This window comes from Balaenoptera acutorostrata, chromosome 12 (assembly GCF_949987535.1).
Source record: "Balaenoptera acutorostrata chromosome 12, mBalAcu1.1, whole genome shotgun sequence".
Classification (NCBI taxonomy): Eukaryota; Metazoa; Chordata; class Mammalia; order Artiodactyla; family Balaenopteridae; genus Balaenoptera; species Balaenoptera acutorostrata.
Genome location: NC_080075.1, coordinates 67290958 through 67312314, shown reverse-complemented (window position 1 = coordinate 67312314; position 21357 = coordinate 67290958). Strand labels below are relative to the sequence as shown.

General features: G+C 37.3%; 1 protein-coding gene across 12 annotated transcripts in view; it reads left to right on the top strand.

The window, feature by feature from the left end:
- LTBP1 (latent transforming growth factor beta binding protein 1) overlaps positions 1 to 21357 on the top strand; it is a 432848-nt gene that overhangs the window by 351040 nt on the left and 60451 nt on the right. For all 12 annotated transcript variants that reach the window (XM_057557919.1, XM_057557920.1, XM_057557922.1 and 9 more), the window contains one exon: positions 3047 to 3172. In XM_057557919.1, coding sequence (XP_057413902.1) covers positions 3047 to 3172 — 126 coding nt within the window. The remainder of the gene's footprint in view (positions 1 to 3046; positions 3173 to 21357) is intronic.

Sequence of the window (21357 nt, the reverse complement as noted above, 5' to 3'; positions counted from 1 at the left end):
AAAAACTTATATCCAAACGAATGAAAAATATTACTGAAGTGGGATAGAGTACCATTTAAAAAATACTGTCTGTGAATATGCTCCATCACCCACCTTCTCTGATTAGAGTCTGTTTATAATACCATGTGCACTCACCTTGTTTTGAATCATCTCTCTTTTCCACGTCACTGGAGGCAGCTTTGTGATCCTTCGCTCTGCCTGAAGTTAGTAGCCTACTTCTATCTAATCCCATGATCATGTCAGCATTCTGTACATGGGTGTAGATTTCAGAGTTTGTTTTAATGCTGAAAACATAATTGATGACAATGTGAATAACCATGGAACATATTTGAATAATAATGCATGATAGGCATAAACTTTAAACCTCGCCTAATAATCTGAAGATAGTTCCATATTCAGGAAGGCATTTTCAATTGAAAGTGTAAGAATCTCTTCCCCCAGCAAAGTTAACGATGTCATACAGGCAGCATGGAAATTCTATGTTAATACTCTCTTTAGGAATGTGGCAGCATACATTTGATCTTCAGAACACACTCAGTTTCACGTTTTGACTTACACGTGCCAAATTGTGAATTTCTGTGGAATCTTGGACCCATGAAAGAAACCCAACTTAAATATAGTCTGGCTTTCAGCAGAGTTACTAGCAGCATAGTTTAGAAATGCCTCAATAAGTGCAACCCAAATTGAATGCATATGTTTCTCTGGTTCCAGATATTTGTGTTGTTCTTTCTTGGTGGTTTCCTGGAAAAAAGTCTGGGAATTCATCTTCAGTTCCTGTCATCAGACTTTTTAGACAATTATTTGTTAATCAATGACTTCTCTTTAAGCAAGAAGTTTATGCCCATTATTCCCTACGCAAAGTTGCAAAGTCTGACAGCTTTTGTAGGGCCATGTTGAGTCACAGATAAAATAAGGAGGTGGTCTCGGATAACCTCTAGGGCTCTACAAGATGGATATCGACCTGGGATTTGATCTCCAGGCCAGTGGAAGTTTATGGCACTTTGCTGCCCAGGTAGAGGGCAACAGATTCTAGGCAGCAGATTGGAAAGAAAGAATGGAGCTAATGGGTAAAAGAAGGTCAGAGTTCAAGAAAGATTACAACCTAAGGTATTATCAGTAGGTAGAGAGCAAACACAGAGGATACCAGAGATTTTATAAAAGAAGTGAAGAATTTCACAGAGTGGAATCATGTTGAGAAATAGTAAAGTAGAAAATGATTCATTGCTCTTCCTTGAAATATTTTAGTGACAATTAGAAGAATGGGAGAATTGTTAAGAAAATGAGTAATTCCTATTTGATTTCTTAGTTGGGTTCAGCAGTAGATAAGCCAGTTAGCCTGCAATATATGGCAGAAGGAAGGGTAAGGAGTTCAGGCTTAATATAGAGATGGCTTAATCAGTAATATTGCCGGAATTCCTACTACACAGTGAGATCAACAGGGCAAAAAGAAGAGCCCCAGGAGATCCTGGATACGGGGAAAGGATGACTGTCTGGAGGAGGTGAGCTGCCGGGTTGGTGGCTAAGCATGTTCTAGAGGTCACTAGGAAGGTCCCATCATCTGTACCTTTTCCGTGTTCCCATTAAGCTTTACAGTTATTCATGTTGGTTCCTGCCTCCCCTGTTACATTGTGAGCTTCATAATGGCAAGGGCCCCTTCCTACTCAGCCTTCTCATAGGAAGCCTTCGGCAAAAGTTTTTAATTGAATTAAAGATGGATTTTTAAGAGGATATGTTGAGGACCTCTTTAGCAAGAGATAAAGAGGAGGACCTAGGAGACTTCAGAAAGATAGGAAAATGACCTTAGTAGGGCTACCGCCGGGATGGTGCCAAGGACCTGTGATACTTTTTATGACCCCAATTAACCAAGAGAACCTCAATCAATCACTCTTCAGTTATTAGAGAATGAACAAAACTGTGACATTTTTTGGTGGGCAAACATTCATAATACACTGTTCACTTGCTGTGCCAGGAGCTGGGGACTCAGAGTTAAAATATGCAGTTCTCCTTAAGAAGCAGTCAGTGCAAGAGGGACACAGATGAGACAAACAGCAGTTAAAATGCAGTGCGCGTAGGCAGTTGCATGTGTCAGCAGCAGTGTGAATAGGTGAACCATTCTCCATGATTCCTCATGTTGTCCACTTTGGGCACTCTTAGCCAGCCTAACTAGGACTAGTTTGAAAGAACACTGCGTTTACACCAAATACTTCAGGCATTATCAGGGTTTAGGAGTGCATCATCACCCTGGCTACAGGGAGCATAATCATTCTTCACTGAGGGCAAGCAAAGAGTACGAGATGGTCAACACAACTACCGCATGGTTTGTTCATAGCAATAGTCGCTACCACTTTTTGACTCTTGGTTGTGTTGGGTACTGCATTAAGCGCCTGATGCGCATTCACTAATTTCATCATCACAGAGCTGTGCCAATATTAAGACTTTCCCTGGTATAAAAGGCCTTTTTCTTGTACTTTATTTCTTGTATCCATTTTCAGTGACATACAGATTGTAGTCTATTTCATTTGTATATTCAGACATCTGAGAAGTGCCGTTTTTGAGCCAAACACTGTAAGACATGTGCAGCCTTGCCCTTAAGAAGTTCACGTCCCAGGGATGGATAGGCATGGACGTGGGGAGACGTACAGGCCACAGGAGAGTTGTTTGCATGGTGGTGGGAGAGGACAAAGGAGAGCACAGTATCCACACTGAGGAGTATTTCACAGAGGATTTATTTGATTGTAGACCCTCAAGCCTCCAGTATGTCTTAAAAAAAAAAGGGTACCTTTGGGTTGAAACTATGAAACTGGTTTTTTTTTTTTTAGGTTGAAAATGGTTTGAACTTTGGCTAGTTCCTGTGATTCAACTTAAGTAGTTTCTCTCTCCTGACAGTCCAACTTGTCTTGTGGTCTGGTGTGTGTACAAACTGTATAGTTGTGCCACCAAATAAGTGTCTGACCATTTTGTAATAGATTTTTCTTCTTGTATGTCTGGTATCATAAGAAAACAAAACAGATTTTTTTCAAGTATGTGCAACTCTTCTCGATTCCAGATATTAATGAATGTGAACAGCCCGGACTCTGTGGTCCTCATGGAGAGTGTCTAAACACAGACGGTTCTTTTCACTGCGTCTGCGAGCAGGGTTTCTCAATCTCTGCAGATGGACATACGTGTGAAGGTAAGACAAACCATAAGACATCACATAATTATTGCATGATAAAGCAGAGAGGAGATCACTCTCTATTTTAATAGGCAAAGGCTCTGAGATACTGAAGGACACTCATGATTTAAGGCCTTAGAACATGTATGCACCAAGGTGACCCCTACCTGAAATCGCAGCTCGGGGTGGCTGGGATTTACAAACAGGATAACCGGCCATCATGATGGTGAAAATACTCACAGGTGATTCCACTACTGGTACTGAATTAACAAGTCAAAATGTGTGGGAGGTGATGATTTTAGGTGCACATGGGAGACCTAAAGGAAAACGGGGGCAACATCCTGATGTAACTCGAGACTCTGCCAATTTTGATTATGCTTCATATAGACCATCTGAATCATTCTGTTTATAAAAATGCCTTGCTTGACTTTTTCTCTGTACCACTGTCGGCAGAGACTTTCCAGAGTTATTCCTCTAATATCCTTAGCTCTAAGCCAGTATATTTTCTTATCTATCAGTATTTATTATGTCCTAAAAGCTAATTAACTTGTAAGATGTTAAGATAACACTGTGGGCTTCCCATTGGCAACCTCTGTATGTTTGCAGGGATACAGCACTGGTTATATTCATAAGATTTATATCTTGATGACTTATTATAGTTTGATAAATTGAGGAATAATTCATCTGAACCTTTATAAAAGTAAACCGAGAAGATTCCTATAATCATAATTTTAATCCATCCCTTTGTGAATCTAGGTTATCAAAACCCAGCTATGTTTTAAAGAAGTATGAAGGTTTTGTTCTGGGCCTATGATAGGATCCAAATGCTTTGCTCTAAAAAATCGTGCAGCAGGAAGTGTGTGCTCTCCTAACCCAGACCACAGTGGAATCAAGCCGAGGAATGGTAACCAGGTTCATCTGAAACTAATTATTACATTGGGAAGAATAAACTGATCTTATAAAAAGCAGGAGATTGTTGAAATTGCTCTCTTGCTGAGCAGACAAAACATTGATACCAGATTTGGTTTCAAGTGAAAGAGAGATAGTCCAGGGTGGGGTTTAAACAAGCAGATTCTGAGGGGTTTGAAAGAGATCAAAAGTGGGGAAATGGAGAAAAACATCATAAAGATGGCCATGAGAGGTTTACTCTATGTTTCAGTGGTTCGAGTTTTAATTAATTTTATATTTAGAGCTCTTCAGAAAGACAGGGCATGAATGCATACATTCTGGGGGGATCACAGTATTCCCTGGTGGAGGGAATAGGGCGCTAGCCCACCTGGGTCACTGACGAAACGAATTTGCAGAATGCACATTTCCCAGCCTCCTAGAAAGGTGCAGGTTTGCTTCTTCAGCTAGCTCTAAAACATGGATAGTAAGGGCTTCCTTTGCTGAAAAATGGTCCCAGTTACAACTGCCGATAGCTGTGCCATGCAAAAACTAGATTCAGAAAAAATGTAAGTCACCTCAAGTGCTCACCGGTCAAAGCCATTGCTCCAGAAGAATATACCAATATAAGCATATTCACGTTTATTTTTTCTTTTGTACTTTATAATTTTTCTTTAATTCTGTATCTTTTAAAATCCTGATTTCTGCAACTCCAGAGTTACATAATCACTCTAATTTAGTTGCAGTTCTAATTTTGTTAGTCATTTACTGGGCAGCGATTTGAATTTGAAAATGTGTTTTTAGAAAACTTCCAGTGCTTTGTAAATTACTGTACTTTAGTATACTGTCTTTGACACTTGTTCCATATTTTTTACTCCAGAATCTGGACAGTTTTACAAAAGTAAAAAAAAAGTAGATAATTTAGAATATTGTGCTGATATATGGCGGTATAACTAGAAAGCGCCCTAATTATTAGGCATGTTAATCTCTTTTTAGAATAAGCTTTACAAGATTTTCATTTTTTGTGGTCTTAATCCAATATATTAAACTGGTCCAAATTTTCCATTGTTGGACTTAGCCTGAAACTTGTGACAGTAGCAGTATGTCCTGGTTCTACCTTTGGCAGTGGTGTAGGACAAAGCTAGTCCGTGTGATGGGGATTTAGCTATGGAGGTGATGTGCATAGGACTTGAATTAACACTGAGAAGTGGCTGGCACCCTTATTTCATGCCCACCCACCAGCTTACTTCCGAACTTCTAATTAAAGTAGTGGAAGCCACGTGGACGTGTGAGGGCTGGCATACCCTGCTTTAAGCAGGGCTGAAGGAATCGCACCCAGCTGAGGGAAGGAGGGCCCTTCCCTGATTTCCTATGACTGGGAGAGTTATTGAACCACAACGAAGAGGTGTACTCTGTCAACATGAACTGTCTCAGGTATCAAGTAGCATGGCCAATTCTTTGCTGGAAATACAAACAGCACCACCGGCTCCTTCCTTTCCCTTATGTATGTGCTGCTCTGGGAACACGTATGTGGGAGAGGATGGAGAAACATCTTGTTTTTCCCACGTGAGATAAAGAAGAACAGTGTCATTTGAAGTTTGAGTGGAGTGGGAAGGAAGTGATGGATGAGCAGCTATTTATTTATTGATTCATTCCCTCAGCGGTGACGGAGTGCCTGTCTTGCGCCAGGCACCATTACTGTTCCGAGGGCCAGACACACACTGTTCTTGTGCACGTGGAGCCTACATTCTAGGAAGGGATTCAGGGATCAATAAGTAAATAGTACATATAGAAAATTACGTTGTTGTATTTAAATAATATAACATGGTTATGCTTTCTGGATATAAATAAGTGCAGGGTATGGCATGCCATATATAATTTATAATGCACAGGATTTTTTTCCCCAAGTCCTGTATGTGGATGTCAGGAAAGTACAGGGTAGCAGGACCCTTCTGATTTACTTCCACCTCGGTCGTTCTCGGTAATTCTTTCTTTTCTTCTCATAACTGCAGTTCATCATTTCCTGCCACCTCCTTTGCACCCTCTAGCCAGAGCTTTTATCTTGTGTAGGAAAACAAAGGAAATTTTTTCTTCTTTCATTCAGCTCACTGTTTTATATTTCAATTTATCTTATCGATTTGTTTTAAAAAGTTACAATTCTTTGGCCCCTTTATTTTTCCCCACTTTTTAAATTGCGGCATTTTAATTCATAGCAAAAATATGTATCATCCCATTTATAAGCTGACTCAGGGTTTGGTTTCTTCATCATCAGCAGAATGTGAGTGAGTGGGAAGAAGAATAGGGAAACTTGTGACTGTATCCTCAGTGTCACCGTGTCCGTCCCCTGACTCCCATAGAGAAATGCCTCCTGGTCTCTGACTTGGCATCACTCCATTCACGTGCCTCTGGGCAGGCTGCTCTTGGCCAGGAATGGCTGTGCTCTCCCAGTTGGGTGTCCAGGTTGACTGAGACCTTGTATGACCACAAGTAGAATTGGGGACATTGGGCATCTCTAGACCCCACTGTGCTTTCTAGTCTGTTCACATAATAGACCGGGCACACTGGTCTAGCAGGGACCTCAGAGGAGCCCGGCAACACAGAGGGAGCGTTGGTGACTTACGGGACCTGCTTAGTCATGGCTAATTAGGCCTCCAAACCATGACCAAAATCACTCCCTAAAGCCCTGTCCTTTAGAAAGCAGCCTCATTCATTCATCCATTTGACAAATATTTATTACGTGTGTGCTATGTTCTGGCCACTCTTCTAGGAACTGAGGCTGTGTCAGTGAACAAAAAAAGATCCCCAGTTTCTTGGAGGCAATAAACTAATAAGCAAACTACGTAATATGCTAGACAGTGATAAACCCCATGAAAAAGAGTGGAGTAATGGGGTTCTGAGGGCTGGAGTGAAGAATGCAAGCTGGTACAATACAGACTAGGGTAGTCACAATGGGCTGTTCTGCCTCTGTAATGTGGGTTAATGAAAGTAATACTAAAATTGTGTCTGAGTAACAGATAAAGCCATGTTAAGTGCTTTTCTTTTTCAAACTGATCATCTCCTGGCTAAGTGATAATAGCCTGTCAATAAATAGACAAGAGGACATGAGATCATCTGCTAAAGGCCTTTTTCCAATTACCAACATGAGTTCTGTTGTCCAGACAGGGGAATACAAAATCAGAGTACAACACCAAGAGCAAACCCTAATGTGAACTATCGGCTTTGGGTGATCATGATGTGTCAGTGTAGGTTCATCAGTTGTAACAGATGGACCCCTCTGGTGGGGGATATTGACAGTGGGCGACACTAGGGGATGGTTTTGGGAAAACAAGGGGAATATGGAAACTTTCTGTGAAATTTTACTGTGAACCTGAAACTGCTCTTTAAAGTCTCTTTTTAAAAATCAGGCATTCCTGGCATTACCTGTTTTTCATCAGAAAAAAAAAAAAATCAAAACCTTTAAGTTCAAGTCTATATTTGACTGCTGTCTTTTTCTCCCCTGAATTTTGTTGTTTATTTCTCACTTTTCAAAATAATACCCCAGATGGAGTATGTGATCAGGAACTTCTCTCATATTCAAAATAACTCTCATATTGATTTAAAAATTGAGAACTATAGGATTGGAAGGGGACTTCTTAGAACATCTAGGCTGAACCCTGAATCCCAAAGCACTCAAAGAATCAAGTCCTATTGTTGAACAGCTGTAAAGGCTCTAATCCTGTAACCTATTTAGATATCTACCATAAACCACTTCTTGCTAACTCATTCATTTGGAAGGGAAAACACAACAAATGCAAGTGGTAAGGATGGCTAGTTTCTTGAAGTTGACTGAGAACAGTGATATCAGAAAGATTAAAAGAAGTTGGGTCCAAACCCTTAGGCCAATTTTGTGTTCGCTGGGAACCAGAAAAAACAGTAAAGGCAACCTTTGCCAAATCAAAGAAATAAAAACGAACTGGGAGCTAGTGTGGTTTTGTTTTCAGACTTTGAGGTACATTTTCTATGAACAGTGTAGAAAGAAAGTATAAAACCATTGCTGACAACACTCCAAGGCAGTTGGTGGTTTTGTGGCATGGAGATAGAACTTTATGTCTATCACCGAAGAGAAAATATTTTTGAAAATGACTTAGCCAAGTAGGACATTGAAGTACCCTGACACAATAATATATTACATCTGGCTGCTTGGCGCAAAGATTTTTAGGTTTTTTTTAGTACTTTTAGAGTTGGAAACTGAAAAACCCAGTAAGAGAACACAGCCGGAGTGTTGCTTTTCTGAAGACAGGGAATTCAGCTTAACAACAGGATCCTTTCCCTCCCTTGTGTAAAAAAGGATCAGACAACATTCCAGGTGAGGAAGGGAAGTGGCCTCTTGCTGTAAAGGCTACTGTTCTTCACACTCTCTCCTCCTGTGAATGTACTTCTGCAGAAGTGAATGAAATGGATGATCAAATCATTAGGGAGAGAGCTGAGGAAATCTTGCTGGAATAAGCTGCTTTTGGACCTGGAATACATATTTTCCATGCGTTGTTTGATTGTCCTCCGTATATGAACATTTTTATAAATTCATAGTGGTAGCAAAAAAAATTCAAGAGCTCTTCCTAAGCCTTTTATTGCTGCTGACCTTTTAAAACCCCAGAGCTATGGAAAATCATCTGTTCATAGAAGAAGTAAACACTTTTCCTTGTAGCCAAAAAAATAGACATGAAACTGCCAGAAAGGGAAGTCTGTGAATAGGCGGGCTTCCCCTCACATTTCCTACTGTGGCCCCCCCTCCCCCAGCTCACGTCTGGGGCACCGAGAGCTTCCTGCATCTACTCTGACCAGTCTTTTGATGTCATCAACAACCCAAGTTCTTGAGAGCTCATGGAAGGTTGTTGTGAATAATATTTTCATACTTTAGACCTACATTGTAATGCTTAATATATTGATTCCAGAATCAGTTACTTTTTAGGCTTCTAACAGAGAATATCATGTGATTGTCTTGGACGCCCAGTGTGAGTGGACTGGAGATACTTCACATATCTGATTTCATGACTTTATTAAAACAACAGCAGTAATAGTAATAGCCAGCATTCACTGAGTTCTTATTAGGAGCCAGGCACTATGCTAAGTGTGTTGTACCCATTTTCTCTTTTAATCTTCACGACAAACCTATAGGTAGGTTAAGTACTAATTGGTATGCTTTTGGCTGCAATGAGCAGCTTACTATAAGGAAATTTATTATACTAATAAGAAGTGCAGAGATTGTCACCTCTCATCTACTATAGGTCTCTATTTAACATCACTTTCTCAGTGAGCCCTTTTTTTTCTCATTTGTTTTGAAGTATAGTTGACTTACAATGTTGTGTTAATTATTGCTGTACAGCAAAGTGATTCAGTTATACATATATATACATTATTTTTCATATTCTTTTCCATTATGGTTTATCATAGGATATTGAATATAGTTCCCTGCACTATACAGTAGGACCTTGTTTATCCATTCTATATATAATAGTTTGTATCTGCTAATCCCAAACTCCCAATACATCCCTTTCCCACCCTCCTCCCCCTTGGCAACCACCAGTCTATTCTCTATGTCCCTGCTTCTATTTCTCTTTCATAGACAGGTTCATTTGTGTCATATTTTTGATTCCACATATAAGTGATATCATGCGGTATTTGTCGTTCTCTTTCTGACTTACGTCACTTAGTATGATCATCTCCAGTTGCATCCATGTTGGTGCAAATGGCATTATTTTGTTCTTTTTTATGGCTGAGTAGTACTCCATTGTATATATGTACCACATCTTCTTTACCCATTCGTCTGTCAGTAAACCCTTTTCTAACCACCCTTTCTCACCTTCACTCACCCCCAACATTCCCGTTCCCTGCTTTTTTTTTAAACTACTTTATTCTCCTTCTGTGTCTTATTATTGTTTATTGTCCGACCCCCCCTGCTAGACTCTAAGGCCGATAAGACAGGAATCTTCATCTGTTTTGTTCATTACTTTGTGCCATTAGTTAGGGCCCAATAAATACTTTGTGAACGAATGATGAACTGTCTGTAACTCATCCTGGACTGTCAGGAAACAGACATAATTGAGTGTGTTGTGCACTTCTGGAAAGCCTTCCCTTTTTTTTTTTTGAGGATTTAATTCCCTAAAGCACACCCTGCTTAGTAATTTGGTGCAACAATGGTTAAGAAGTTAGGCTGTGGAGTCTGAGGTTACATGGGCTTGAACTCTTACTCCAGCGCTTCCAAGCTGTGTGGACTTGAGTCAGTTGAGTAAGGTGCTCACATGCCTCAGTTCCCCACTGCATGATGAGGATAAAATACAGCACCTACTTGGAGTTTGTTGGGAGAGGTAAGTATGTTGATAATGTGTTGGCAAGTATCAACTTAGAATGCAACCTGGCCCCTAGAACATGCTCGATGAATGTGAATTATTGTTAGTATTTTAGCACTTCTTACACGGGCACTCAAGTTATTGCTGTTTGTTTCCCTTAATATGTGGGCACCTAAAAGGAAGGGGACATTTAACATCTATTTATTTTTATATGATCTGTGCTTAGAAAATATACGACACACAGTTGTATTGTTTGTGAATTAAATTGTCTGGTAGTTCTAAGTCCAGGTCTGGATATAAACAAATTACTATATTTTTTCCATTTTTAAACCCCCAATTTTATTAAAGTCATGTAGAATACGGTACAGTAACTCATTTATACATAATTTGCTTTAAATTCCTCACCCTTTGTGTTCCCTAAGCATTACATGTGACTAACTTTCCCCATTCACCTCTGAGGTATTTCAAGTTTTTAAGCGTTTCATGTGTCAATTGCCAGTAAATTGATGGCTCATGCTAATGCTTATTTGCATTTAAGTATTGACACTGTTATTTCTAGAGGTACACTGTCTATCTTCTGTGGTTTCATAACTAATCTTTCTTGGCCTCCTGTTTGAATATAGAAAGAGAAAAATTAGAATAGTGAAAAAAAATGGGAATTTTTTTGGCTGATCCTATATTGCCTCTGGGGCCCAAGTGTCAAAAAGATGAATCTGGGGTTTGATGTATTTGGCCTGTGCTTAGGGTTTTCTCCCAGTCTCACTGGCAGCACCTCTTAGTGTAAGAGACACTGTATGAGAAGAGAAAATGTACAGCATGACTCTGAAGTTAGAATGAGATATTTTTTAGGAAAGCTCAGGTGTTAAAATGCAAAACCATTAAATGAATGCAGAGATAATCCGAACGGTTATAAATAGATGTGATAAGACAAAATAGTGCGTTTTAAAAATGGATACAATGTAAAAACACACATAGTATCTTTTTCAAGTAATTGTGGCAGGAGAAATACGCAATTGGAGTTCAAGATATTTTCCATGAGTATCTAAAGAACTTTTTCTTAATGGCATGGAATTTATTCAAAATGGAGAATTTATTCAAATACTCCACTTTTTGTGATATTCCATTATATGATGGTAAATGAGGATTATTCTTTACCTTTGGGAGTAGAAAAGTGTTTTTTAAAAGCTTTCTTCCAGTTTCTTCTCTGTAAATTTTTAGAAATGTTTTTTCCTGTGGCAAATTCAAATCCTTCTCATTCAGTTTCCCAGTTTTTATATAACATTTTTTCAGTCCATCATGGGAAGAAATAGGAAGAAAATGGCTTTTTAAGTTCAGAAATCACTTTGATTCTCTTTCTTTCGAAAGAAGCATGGATGATTTATTGTGTTTACAAGTTTTGCTTTTGTGAAAAGAAAAAGTGTTTGGTGTCTCATTAAAAATATACTACCTTTTCAACCTAACTCAGAGTTTTTCCTTTAAATGTCACAGATACTCAGTTTTGGATTTTCACCGATAATACTGAGGTTTTATCGTAATTGAACAAACATCTGGTGCTTGCAGTGGCTTCCCCAGGCAGCACCTCTCCCCTCCACCTGTGTCTCCGTTTTCTGAGGGGAAAGATCTGTACCCAGTGCAAACTGCAGGCTTTCAGAGCTGTTTAATGACACAGATGCCCTTTCCAGCTACAGAACCTGAGGAGAAGTGAGACAGACCACTTTCCCCATTTTCTTAGTCTTTCACTGCATGAGCTGGTTAATACGGTTTGAAATGTGAAAGGCAAAACACTCTTCTGAAGTTTTTTTTAAAGCAGTTGATCTAAAATTATTTCATTCATGAGGATTTTCATCCTTGGCCTTATTTTGAATAATAGAGATAATCTTCTGTACACTTATTCCACTTCCTTGTCTTCAAAAGCCAAATGGAAATGAGAAGGGACATAATTTAAATACTGGAAAAATTCTTAGGACTTTTCGGGGTCTTAAAAAAAAACCCACAAAATTTAAAAACTCATTAATTTTATATTTTACCCTCATGTAGAAGAACATTTACTAGCTGTATTAATTTTAAACTTATGGAAGGGCATGTGGGGTGGGGAAAGAGAGGAGAACTAGAAACCCACTCTCAGCAGTTCAGATGCACGTGGGAGGGAGTGTTGCCAGTAAGGGCCTGGGGAGCGGTACTGATCCAGATCAGTCATCATTAATGCTTAATAGTCAAATATGACCTCCCTTTGCACATCACATGTGTCTGTTTAAATATTCATGATTGCTAAAACCCTATATCCTAGAACAGTAGGATTCCAGTCTGTTCTGAACATACAGCAATGCTGTTATAATTCTAAGAAAATGATTTAAAACTTCATTCCATAGTAATTCTCCATCACCTTCTACAAAAAATAGTAGCATAGTCTGGACAGTATTCAAATGATTCCCTTGACTTGCAGTGGGTCACATAGAAATGTTCAAATTTTAAGAAAAGATGTATTGTGTTACATTGGTTCTCTTATTTTCACCTGTATTGCTACTTAAGAAAAAACAAAAACAGAAAAATAACTCTATTAAGAGTCCCTTAATAGTTTAGTCTAATAAGTATATATCTCTTACCAAGGGGAAAGGGAGACAGAATGAGCTTTTGAACGTGTAAGATGGTCTTTAACCAGGAAATACAGCAGTGTGGATAGGCTTTTTATTTTTTTTAAGTAAATTTTTTAAATTGCTTAAAATATATAAAGAAAAGTGCATCAGTCATAAGGGTACTTTTGATAAACTTTTATAGAGTGAGCACACTAGGTAATGAGCCCCTTGAATGCCCTCTCAAGCTTCTTCCTGATTATTACCCATCCCCCTGCCCAATACCCACACACAGCAATAACCACTATTTTGTCTTCATTACCATGGCTTTGTTTTGCCTGGTTTTGAACACTGTATCAGTGGAATTATGTAGTAGGTACTCATTTGTGTCTGGCTTATTTCATTCAACATTATGCTTATAAACTTCACCTGTGTTATATGTAACAGTACTTCATCTTCAGTGCTGTACAGTATTTCATTGTATGAATATACTACAATTATGTATCCATTCTACTGTTCATGGCCATTTGGATTTCTTCAAGTTTGGGACTGTTGTAAATAAAGCCTTAGTAATCTTGAACATACCTTTTGGTGGATGTAATCACTAATTTCTGTTGGATATTACCTGGTAGTGAAATTTATAGGTCATAGAACATATGTATGTCTCATTTTCATAAATACAGCCAGTTTTTCAGACTACCAATTTACACTGCCACCAGTTAAGTGTGAGACTTGCAGTGCCACATCTTGTCAACAGCTGGAATTATCAGTCCTTTTAAAGGTTAGCCATGCTGAGTAATGGTATCTCACTGTGGTGTCAATTTGCATTTCCCTTGTGAGGACTGATGTGCAACAACTTTTCACACCTTTATATTGGCTCTTTCAGTATTGTTTCATTTGTCTACTTCTGTACAGCAAACCTCTTCAAAAGGAGGTACCCTACACAACAGTTCTCTCCATGGTAACTTCAGTTGAACCCAAGTTCTTAATTTTAGTGAAGTCCAGTGTTTTAATTATTTCATTTGAGATCAGTACTTATTGTGTCCATAATCTTTGCAAACCCTGAAGTCATTATGATACCTTTTCTATTTTCTTCTGAAAGCTTTATTTTATAGTTTACATTTGGAATCTGTCCTTGCCATGAAATTGATTTTTGCATATGGTGCGAAATAGAGGTCAGGATTTCTTGGGTTGGCCAAAAAGTTTGTTTGGGTTTTGGCTCCATCTTCTGGAAAAACCCGAATGAACTTTTTGGCCAACTCAATACTTTTTTCCTATGTCCATTTGGGTCATGGCTGTTTGAGAAGAGCAGCCTTTTCCCACTGATCTGCACTGGTAACTCTGTTATGAAGCATGTGGTCAAATATATATGGGTCTATTTCGTCCTCATTCTATCCATAGGTTTACTTATCTACCCTTGCTCCAATAGCATACTCTCTTAATTACAGTGGCTTTATAATCAATTTAAATATATGGTGCCTAAGGGAAAAAAAAAAAAAAAAAAAGGCCATGAAGAACCTACTGGCAAGACGGGAATAAAGACACAGACCTACTAGAGAATGGACTTGAGGATATGGGGAGGGGGTGGGGTGAGATGTGACAGGGTAAGAGAGTGTCATGGACATATATACACTACCAAATGTAAAATAGATAGCTAGTGGGAAGCAGCCGCATAGCACAGGGAGATCAGCTCGGTGCTTTGTGACCACCTAGAGGGGTGGGATGGGGAGGGTGGGAGGGAGGGAGATGCAGGAGGGAAGAGAAATGGGAACATATTGTATATGTATAACAGATTCACTTTGTTATAAAGCAGATGCTAACACACTATTGTAAGGCAATTATACTTCAATAAAGATGTTTGAAAAAATAAAAAATAAAAAAATAAATATATGGTGCTGCAAATTCTAAATTGTTATATTTTGTTGTTCACTGAGATTGTCAGGCCTATTCTTGGCCCTTTTCATTTCTATATAAGTTTTACAATCAGCTTATCAATTTTCAACAAAAAAAACTCTGCTGGGATTTTGTTTGGAATTGCGTTGACTCAATAGGTCAGTTTGGGAAGATTTCACATTTCACAATATTGACTCTTCCAATCCATAAATAAGACATATCCCTCAATTTGCTTAGGTTTTCTTTCATTTATCCTGGTGTTTCTTTGCAGCTTTTTTTTGTGTAAGGTCTTACACAACATTTTTAGACTTATGCCTAGGTTTTTAATATTTTTGTACTGTAGTGAATGGTACTTAAAGTGGTTTTTTTTTTTACCCTTATAATTGTTTGTTACTAGTGCATAGAGCTACATTTGATTTTTGTACATTGACCTTGTATCTATTACCTTACTAAATTTACTTGTTATTTCTAGTAGTTTATCTGCAGATTCTTTCGGATTTTGTACATAAACCATTATGTTGTAGATGAAAAAGTATTTACTTATTTTCTTTTGATAATTATACTTTTCTTATCTTAGTCTTTCTAGGACCTCTACTACATAAAGGTCGTGATAGCTAGCTTCTTTGTCTCATTCCTGATCTCAACAGGGAAAGTATTTAATATTTAAGTATGGTGTTTGCCATAGTTTTGTTTTTGTTTTTAATATGTACTCTTTATCAGATAAGGAAATTCTTTTCTATTTATGATTTGCTAAGTCTTTACTATGAATGGTTTTGAATTGTAGTAGATGCTTTTTCTGTGTCTATTAAAAAAAATTATTTTCTCCTTTATTCTGTTAATGTGAATTGCATGGACTGATTTGTTTAAACAAGATGAAAGTTTGTTTCTCTCTATGTAGCTGTTCAAGCACAAGTAATAGAGGGTTCAGAATGCAAGTGTACAGCACTGGAACCCAGACAATATCTGTTTTATTCTGCTCTCCTTGACATGTGGTTTCCATATCATGGTCCAAGATGGTAGCTCTAGTGGTCACCATCACATGTGCATTCCAGCCATATTAATTTTTTTTTTTAGTGAAAATACCCTTGCATTCTTACAATTAACCCATTAGTCATGTGTTAGTCTTCTTACGTATCCCTGGAGCCAAACTGATAACATTTTTTTAGAATATCTACATCCGTGTTCATGTAAATTTTCCTTCCTCTTAATGTCCTGGTGAAGTTGTGGAGTCATGGTGGTTCTGGTTTCATAAAATAAGTTGAAAGTATCCCTTCTTTCGGTTTTTCTGAAAAAAGTATGTGTTAAATTGGTGTTACTTTTTCCTCGGATTCCTTGAAGAATTTACAGGTAAAGTCATTTGTGGCTGGAATTTTTGGTTTTGTTTTATTTGGGGGGGGGTGTGTGTTATGAAAGTTTTTAAACTGTAGTTAAGATGTACTTAAAAGATAAAATAACATTGTTTTTTGACTTTTCATGTCAGTTTTGTTAACTTTTGTTTTTCAAGGAATCTATACACTTTAGGTAAAATTTCCAGTGCATTGGCACAGAGGTGTTCATAATATCATCTTCTTATCTCTTCTTAATGTCAGTAGAATGTGTAGTAATGCCTTCCATTTTTTATTTTAGTAATTTATGCTTTCTCTGTTTTGCTCTCACTTAGTCTTCCTAGGGGGTATTGGTCTTTGCAAAGAAAAAACTTTCTTTTGTTAAGTTTTCTTTGTTTGCGATTATATTAATTTCTGCTTTTATACTTTTTACTTTCTTGGGGTTTAATTTGTCCTTAATTCTAACTTCTTGAGATTGATCCTTGGATCATTGGATTTCAAACTTTTCTAATATATGTATTTATGACTAAGAATGGCTTTACTGCATTCACAAGTTCTGATGTTTTTTTGTTATTCAGATAAAACTATTTCAAGTCCATTGTCTTTTTTCTTTGACCAATGAATTATTTAGAGTTGTTTTGTTTAATATCTAGAAATTTAGAGATTTTTACCTATCTTTTTGTTATTAATTTCTATCTCTGGTCAGGTAAACATACTTTCAATGACTTCAATCCTTAAAGTTTGTTGTGGCTCAGAATATGGTCACTTTTAGTAACTATCCCTTGTGTACTTGAAAGCAATGTATATTCTGCATTTGGACCTGTGTATATTAATTGGGATCAGTTTGTAAATTGTGTTGTTCATATCATCTATATCCCTATTGTTTTTTTGCCTGCTTATTACATAATTTACTGAGGGAGTATTTTATAATCTCCATTATTATGGAGATTTATGTTTCTAATTTTAGTTTTCTGGATTTTGTTTTATATATTTTCTGACACTGGAATTAAATATAGAATTTTTGTATCTTCCTGGTGGATTGAACCTTTCATCCCTTTGAAATGTTACTATTTGTCTCTATCAGTGCATCTTACCTTTAAATCTACTGTATCTTTCATATAGCTACATATGCTTTCAGTTAAATTTTGCACAATTTATCTTTTTTTTTAAACATCTTTACTGGAGTATAATTGCTTTACAATGGTGTGTTAGTTTCTGCTTTATAACAAAGTGAATCAGCTATACATATACATATATCCCCATATCTCTTCCCTCTTGTGCCTCCCTCCCTCCCACCCTCCCTATCCCACCCCTCTAGGTGGTCACAAAGCACCAAGCTGATCTTCCTGTGCTATGCGGCTGCTTCCCACTAGCTATCTATTTTACATTTGGTAGTGTATATATGTCCATACCACTCTCTCATTTTGTCCCAGCTTACCCTTCCCCCTTCCCACGTCCTCAAGTCCATTCTCTCGTAGGTCTGCGTCTTTATTCCTGTCCTGCCCCTAGGTTCTTCATAACCTTTTTTTTTTTTTTTTAGATTCCATATATATGTGTTAACATACAGTATTTGTTTTTCTCTTTCTGGCTTACTTCACTCTGTATGACAGTCTCTAGGTCCATCCACCTCACTACCAATAACTCAGTTTCGTTCCTTTTTATGGCTGAGTAATATTCCATTGTATATATGTGCCACATATTCTTTATCCATTCACCTGTTGATGGACACTTAGGTTGATTCCATGTCCTGGCTATTGTAAATAGAGCTGCAATGAACATTGTGGTACATGACTCTTTTTGAATTATGGTTTTCTCAGGGTATATGCCCAGTAGTGGGATTGCTGGGTCATATGGTAGTTCTATTTTTAGTTTTTTAAGGAACCTCCATACTGTTCTCCATAGTGGCTGTATCAATTTACATTCCCAACAACAGTGCAAGAGGGTTCCCTTTTCTCCACACCCTCTCCAGCATTTATTGTTTGTAGGTTTTTTGATGATAGCCATTCTGACTGGTGTGAGGTGATAACCTCATTGTAGTTTTGATTTGCATTTCTCTAATGATTAGTGATGTTGAGCATCCTTTCATGTGTTTGTTGGCAATCTGTGTATCTTCTTTGGAGAAATGTCTGTTTAGGTCTTCTGCCCATTTTTGGATTGGGTTGTTTGCTTTTTTGATATTGAGCTGCATGAGCTGCTTGTAAGTTTTGGAGATTAATCCTTTGTCAGTTGCTTCATTTGCAAATATTTTCTCTCATTCTGAGGGCTGTCTTTTTGTCTTGTTTATGGTTTCATTTGCTGTTGCAAAACTTATCTTTTCCTGTCTTTCTGTTTTCTTATATTGAACGTTCTTTCTCTTGTAAAAAGGATATATTAGTTCCTTTCTAATTTGTGTTGACAATCTTTGTCTTTTAATTGGAGAATTTAGTTTGTATACATTTAATTACTGGTATTTGAGAGGTTCAAATCTGTACCTAATTCTGTTTTCCATTTGTCTCATCTCTTTCTTCCTTTTCCTTTCTTTCCCACCCCCACCTTTTAGAGTATTTTTGATTATATCACCCCAACTTGTTTTTTTATATATATTTTGGAAAGAATGTTTTCCTATGTTTTTTAACTGAATAGTGAATGAAAGGAAAATAAAATGCACCAAAAGTTAAGTTTGAGATCTAAAATGTTTTGGTCTAAATTCTATTTTCGCATAATAAAAAGTGAAACTGTATACAATACTTATCTGTAAGCAGTAGAAAAGTCAATCTTCAGATAGGAACATTTACAACTGGCAATGTACTATTTGTGTTTGAGGAAGGGATTAGGTTCAAAGTGTTTATTTTTCATTCAACAGAATCTCTGAATTCACCTCCAGAAGATTGTACTTTTGGGCAGGGTCTCCAGAGTTTTTGAAGCTAAACAAATACAGCTTTGTATGCAAAACAAACAAACAAACAAAAAATCTTGGTTAGATTAAAAAGCACTTAAAGTTTTTTGTTTGGATTTTTTTGTTTGCTTTATTGTTTTCAATTGCAGCTGTAATTGTTGAAAATTGCTATGGTTTCCTAACTTAAAATATTTCCTAACTTAATAATTATCAGCAGCATTTTCTCTTAAGTAATTTTTTTTAATCATTTCAAGCAAAACAGTTTATTTTAAAGTAAAACGTTCAGCTTTCTTAATTGTCAATTTGAAGAATTATTTAAATGTTACAAGTTTTTCAGTATATTTTAGAATATTTATGAATGTCTATTCCACTTTTGTACAGTTTTATTCATTGCTGTTAGAGTGCAGAATATACTTAGGTATATACTCAAGTAGGATAATTTTTTTTTAATTATTTATTTATTATTTATTTTTTTGGCTGTGTTGGGTCTTTGTTTCTGTGCAAGGGCTTTCTCTAGTTGTGGCAAGCGGGGGCCACTCTTCATCGCAGTGCGCGGGCCCCTCACTATCGCGGCCTCTCTTGTTGCAGAGCACAGGCTCCAGACACGCAGGCTCGGTAGTTGTGGCTCACGGGCCTAGTTGCTCCGCGGCATGTGGGATCTTCCCAGACCAGGGCTCGAAGCCGTGTCCCCTGCATTGGCAGGCAGATTCTCAACCACTGCGCCACCAGGGAAGCCCTCAAGTAGAATAATTTCTTATTTTCATATCTTCAAATAGTTGACTGCAAACAATTTTTCTGATTTTAAGAGTAATATGTCCTCAATCTGAAAAACTTAGAAAATGTTAAGAAGTGAAAAAAAAAATCATTTATCAACCAGCCAGTTGCTATTTGGTCTATTTCTTTTTTAAGTTTTCAGTATTTAAGTGTTTTAATAAGATCATATGCTTTTATCGTTACTTTTTCACTTAGTATTCTGATTGTACCATACATTTTTAAAGATATGCTCCTAATTATGGAGATAGACTCTGTCCTATGTTGTTGTTGCCGTTAAAAATGTTTTATGAATAAACTTGTATATAAACATTTCTTTTCATCAATGATCATGTCCCTAGAGTAGATTCTAAGACATTTAATTACAAGATCAAAGGATATTAGCAGCTTTATGGGTCTTAACAACATATGTGAGCTCCTTACTTTCCAGAAATGTACCAGTTTCTGCTTCCACCAGCACCCAATGAGACCTCCTAGCTCCTAACATTCTGTCCAAAAAGAAACTCATGTTCATATTTTTCTCTGTTAATTTGATAAGAAGAAAATAATATTTACTTTGCATTTAATATTAGGTTAACTTCTTTTATATTTATCTCCTTTCTTCTGTGAGATATTTTTTTTACCTACCTGAGGTAAAGTTTTTCTAACTGATTTATGTGTACTAAGGATAATAATCACTGATCAACATTTTATAAATGCTTTCCCCATTCTTTAACTTGCCTTTTAATTTTATAGTGCTGTTATTTCTTTCATTGCTTTATACTTGGCCATTTTCCCTGTTCTGTTGTGAACAATTGTATATTTATATTTCTTATAGTATTTTATCTTTGTGAGGTTTTTTTTTTGTATTTAACTCTTTCATACATCTGGGATATAAAAATGAATGTTTTCTTGCCCATCAGTTTGTCCTTTTCTCTTCATTCTAGAAGAGCGTTTTAAATTGGAATTTGAACATTTCAAATACATGTTCCTGCATTATAAATTCTACTTTTTAAACTGTCTGCAGCGCAGCTTTAATTTGACTGTTGCTTTCGGATGGAATGGGAAATGGCTAGGTTACCAGCTGTTTTTCTAGCTCAGGGCCATTGCTTCAGTAGTTCTTCCTCCCATGCTGTGGCTATGAGTGCTCAGCCTTGTGTTTTGCTGATGATGTGATATACCATCGTTCTAAGATCTTCATAAGTGTTTAGTGAGGCTCAGGAAGAGCCTGTGTGAGTAGACACATTTTCAACACAAGGTTGGGTCAGAAAATCTTCTAAGAAGCTCCAGCTGAGACTAGAAGAGCTTGGAGGACAGAGGAATGTTACCTAGGTGAAAAATATGACCTGAGATCTGTGGGGAAGGGATGGGGGGAGGGTGTCCTGGCATAATAGATGCCACTAGCAAAGATTTGGAGACATGAAATACAGCATGGATTTGGGGACATAGTAATTAAATTAGTTTCAGTTGAACATGTGTGATGGGGGAAAAAGTGATACATAAGCTGTAGCTAAAGAGGTAGGCAAAGGCTGGATTGTGGAAGGCTTGCTTGCTTTTGTGTTCAACAGTATTATGTTTA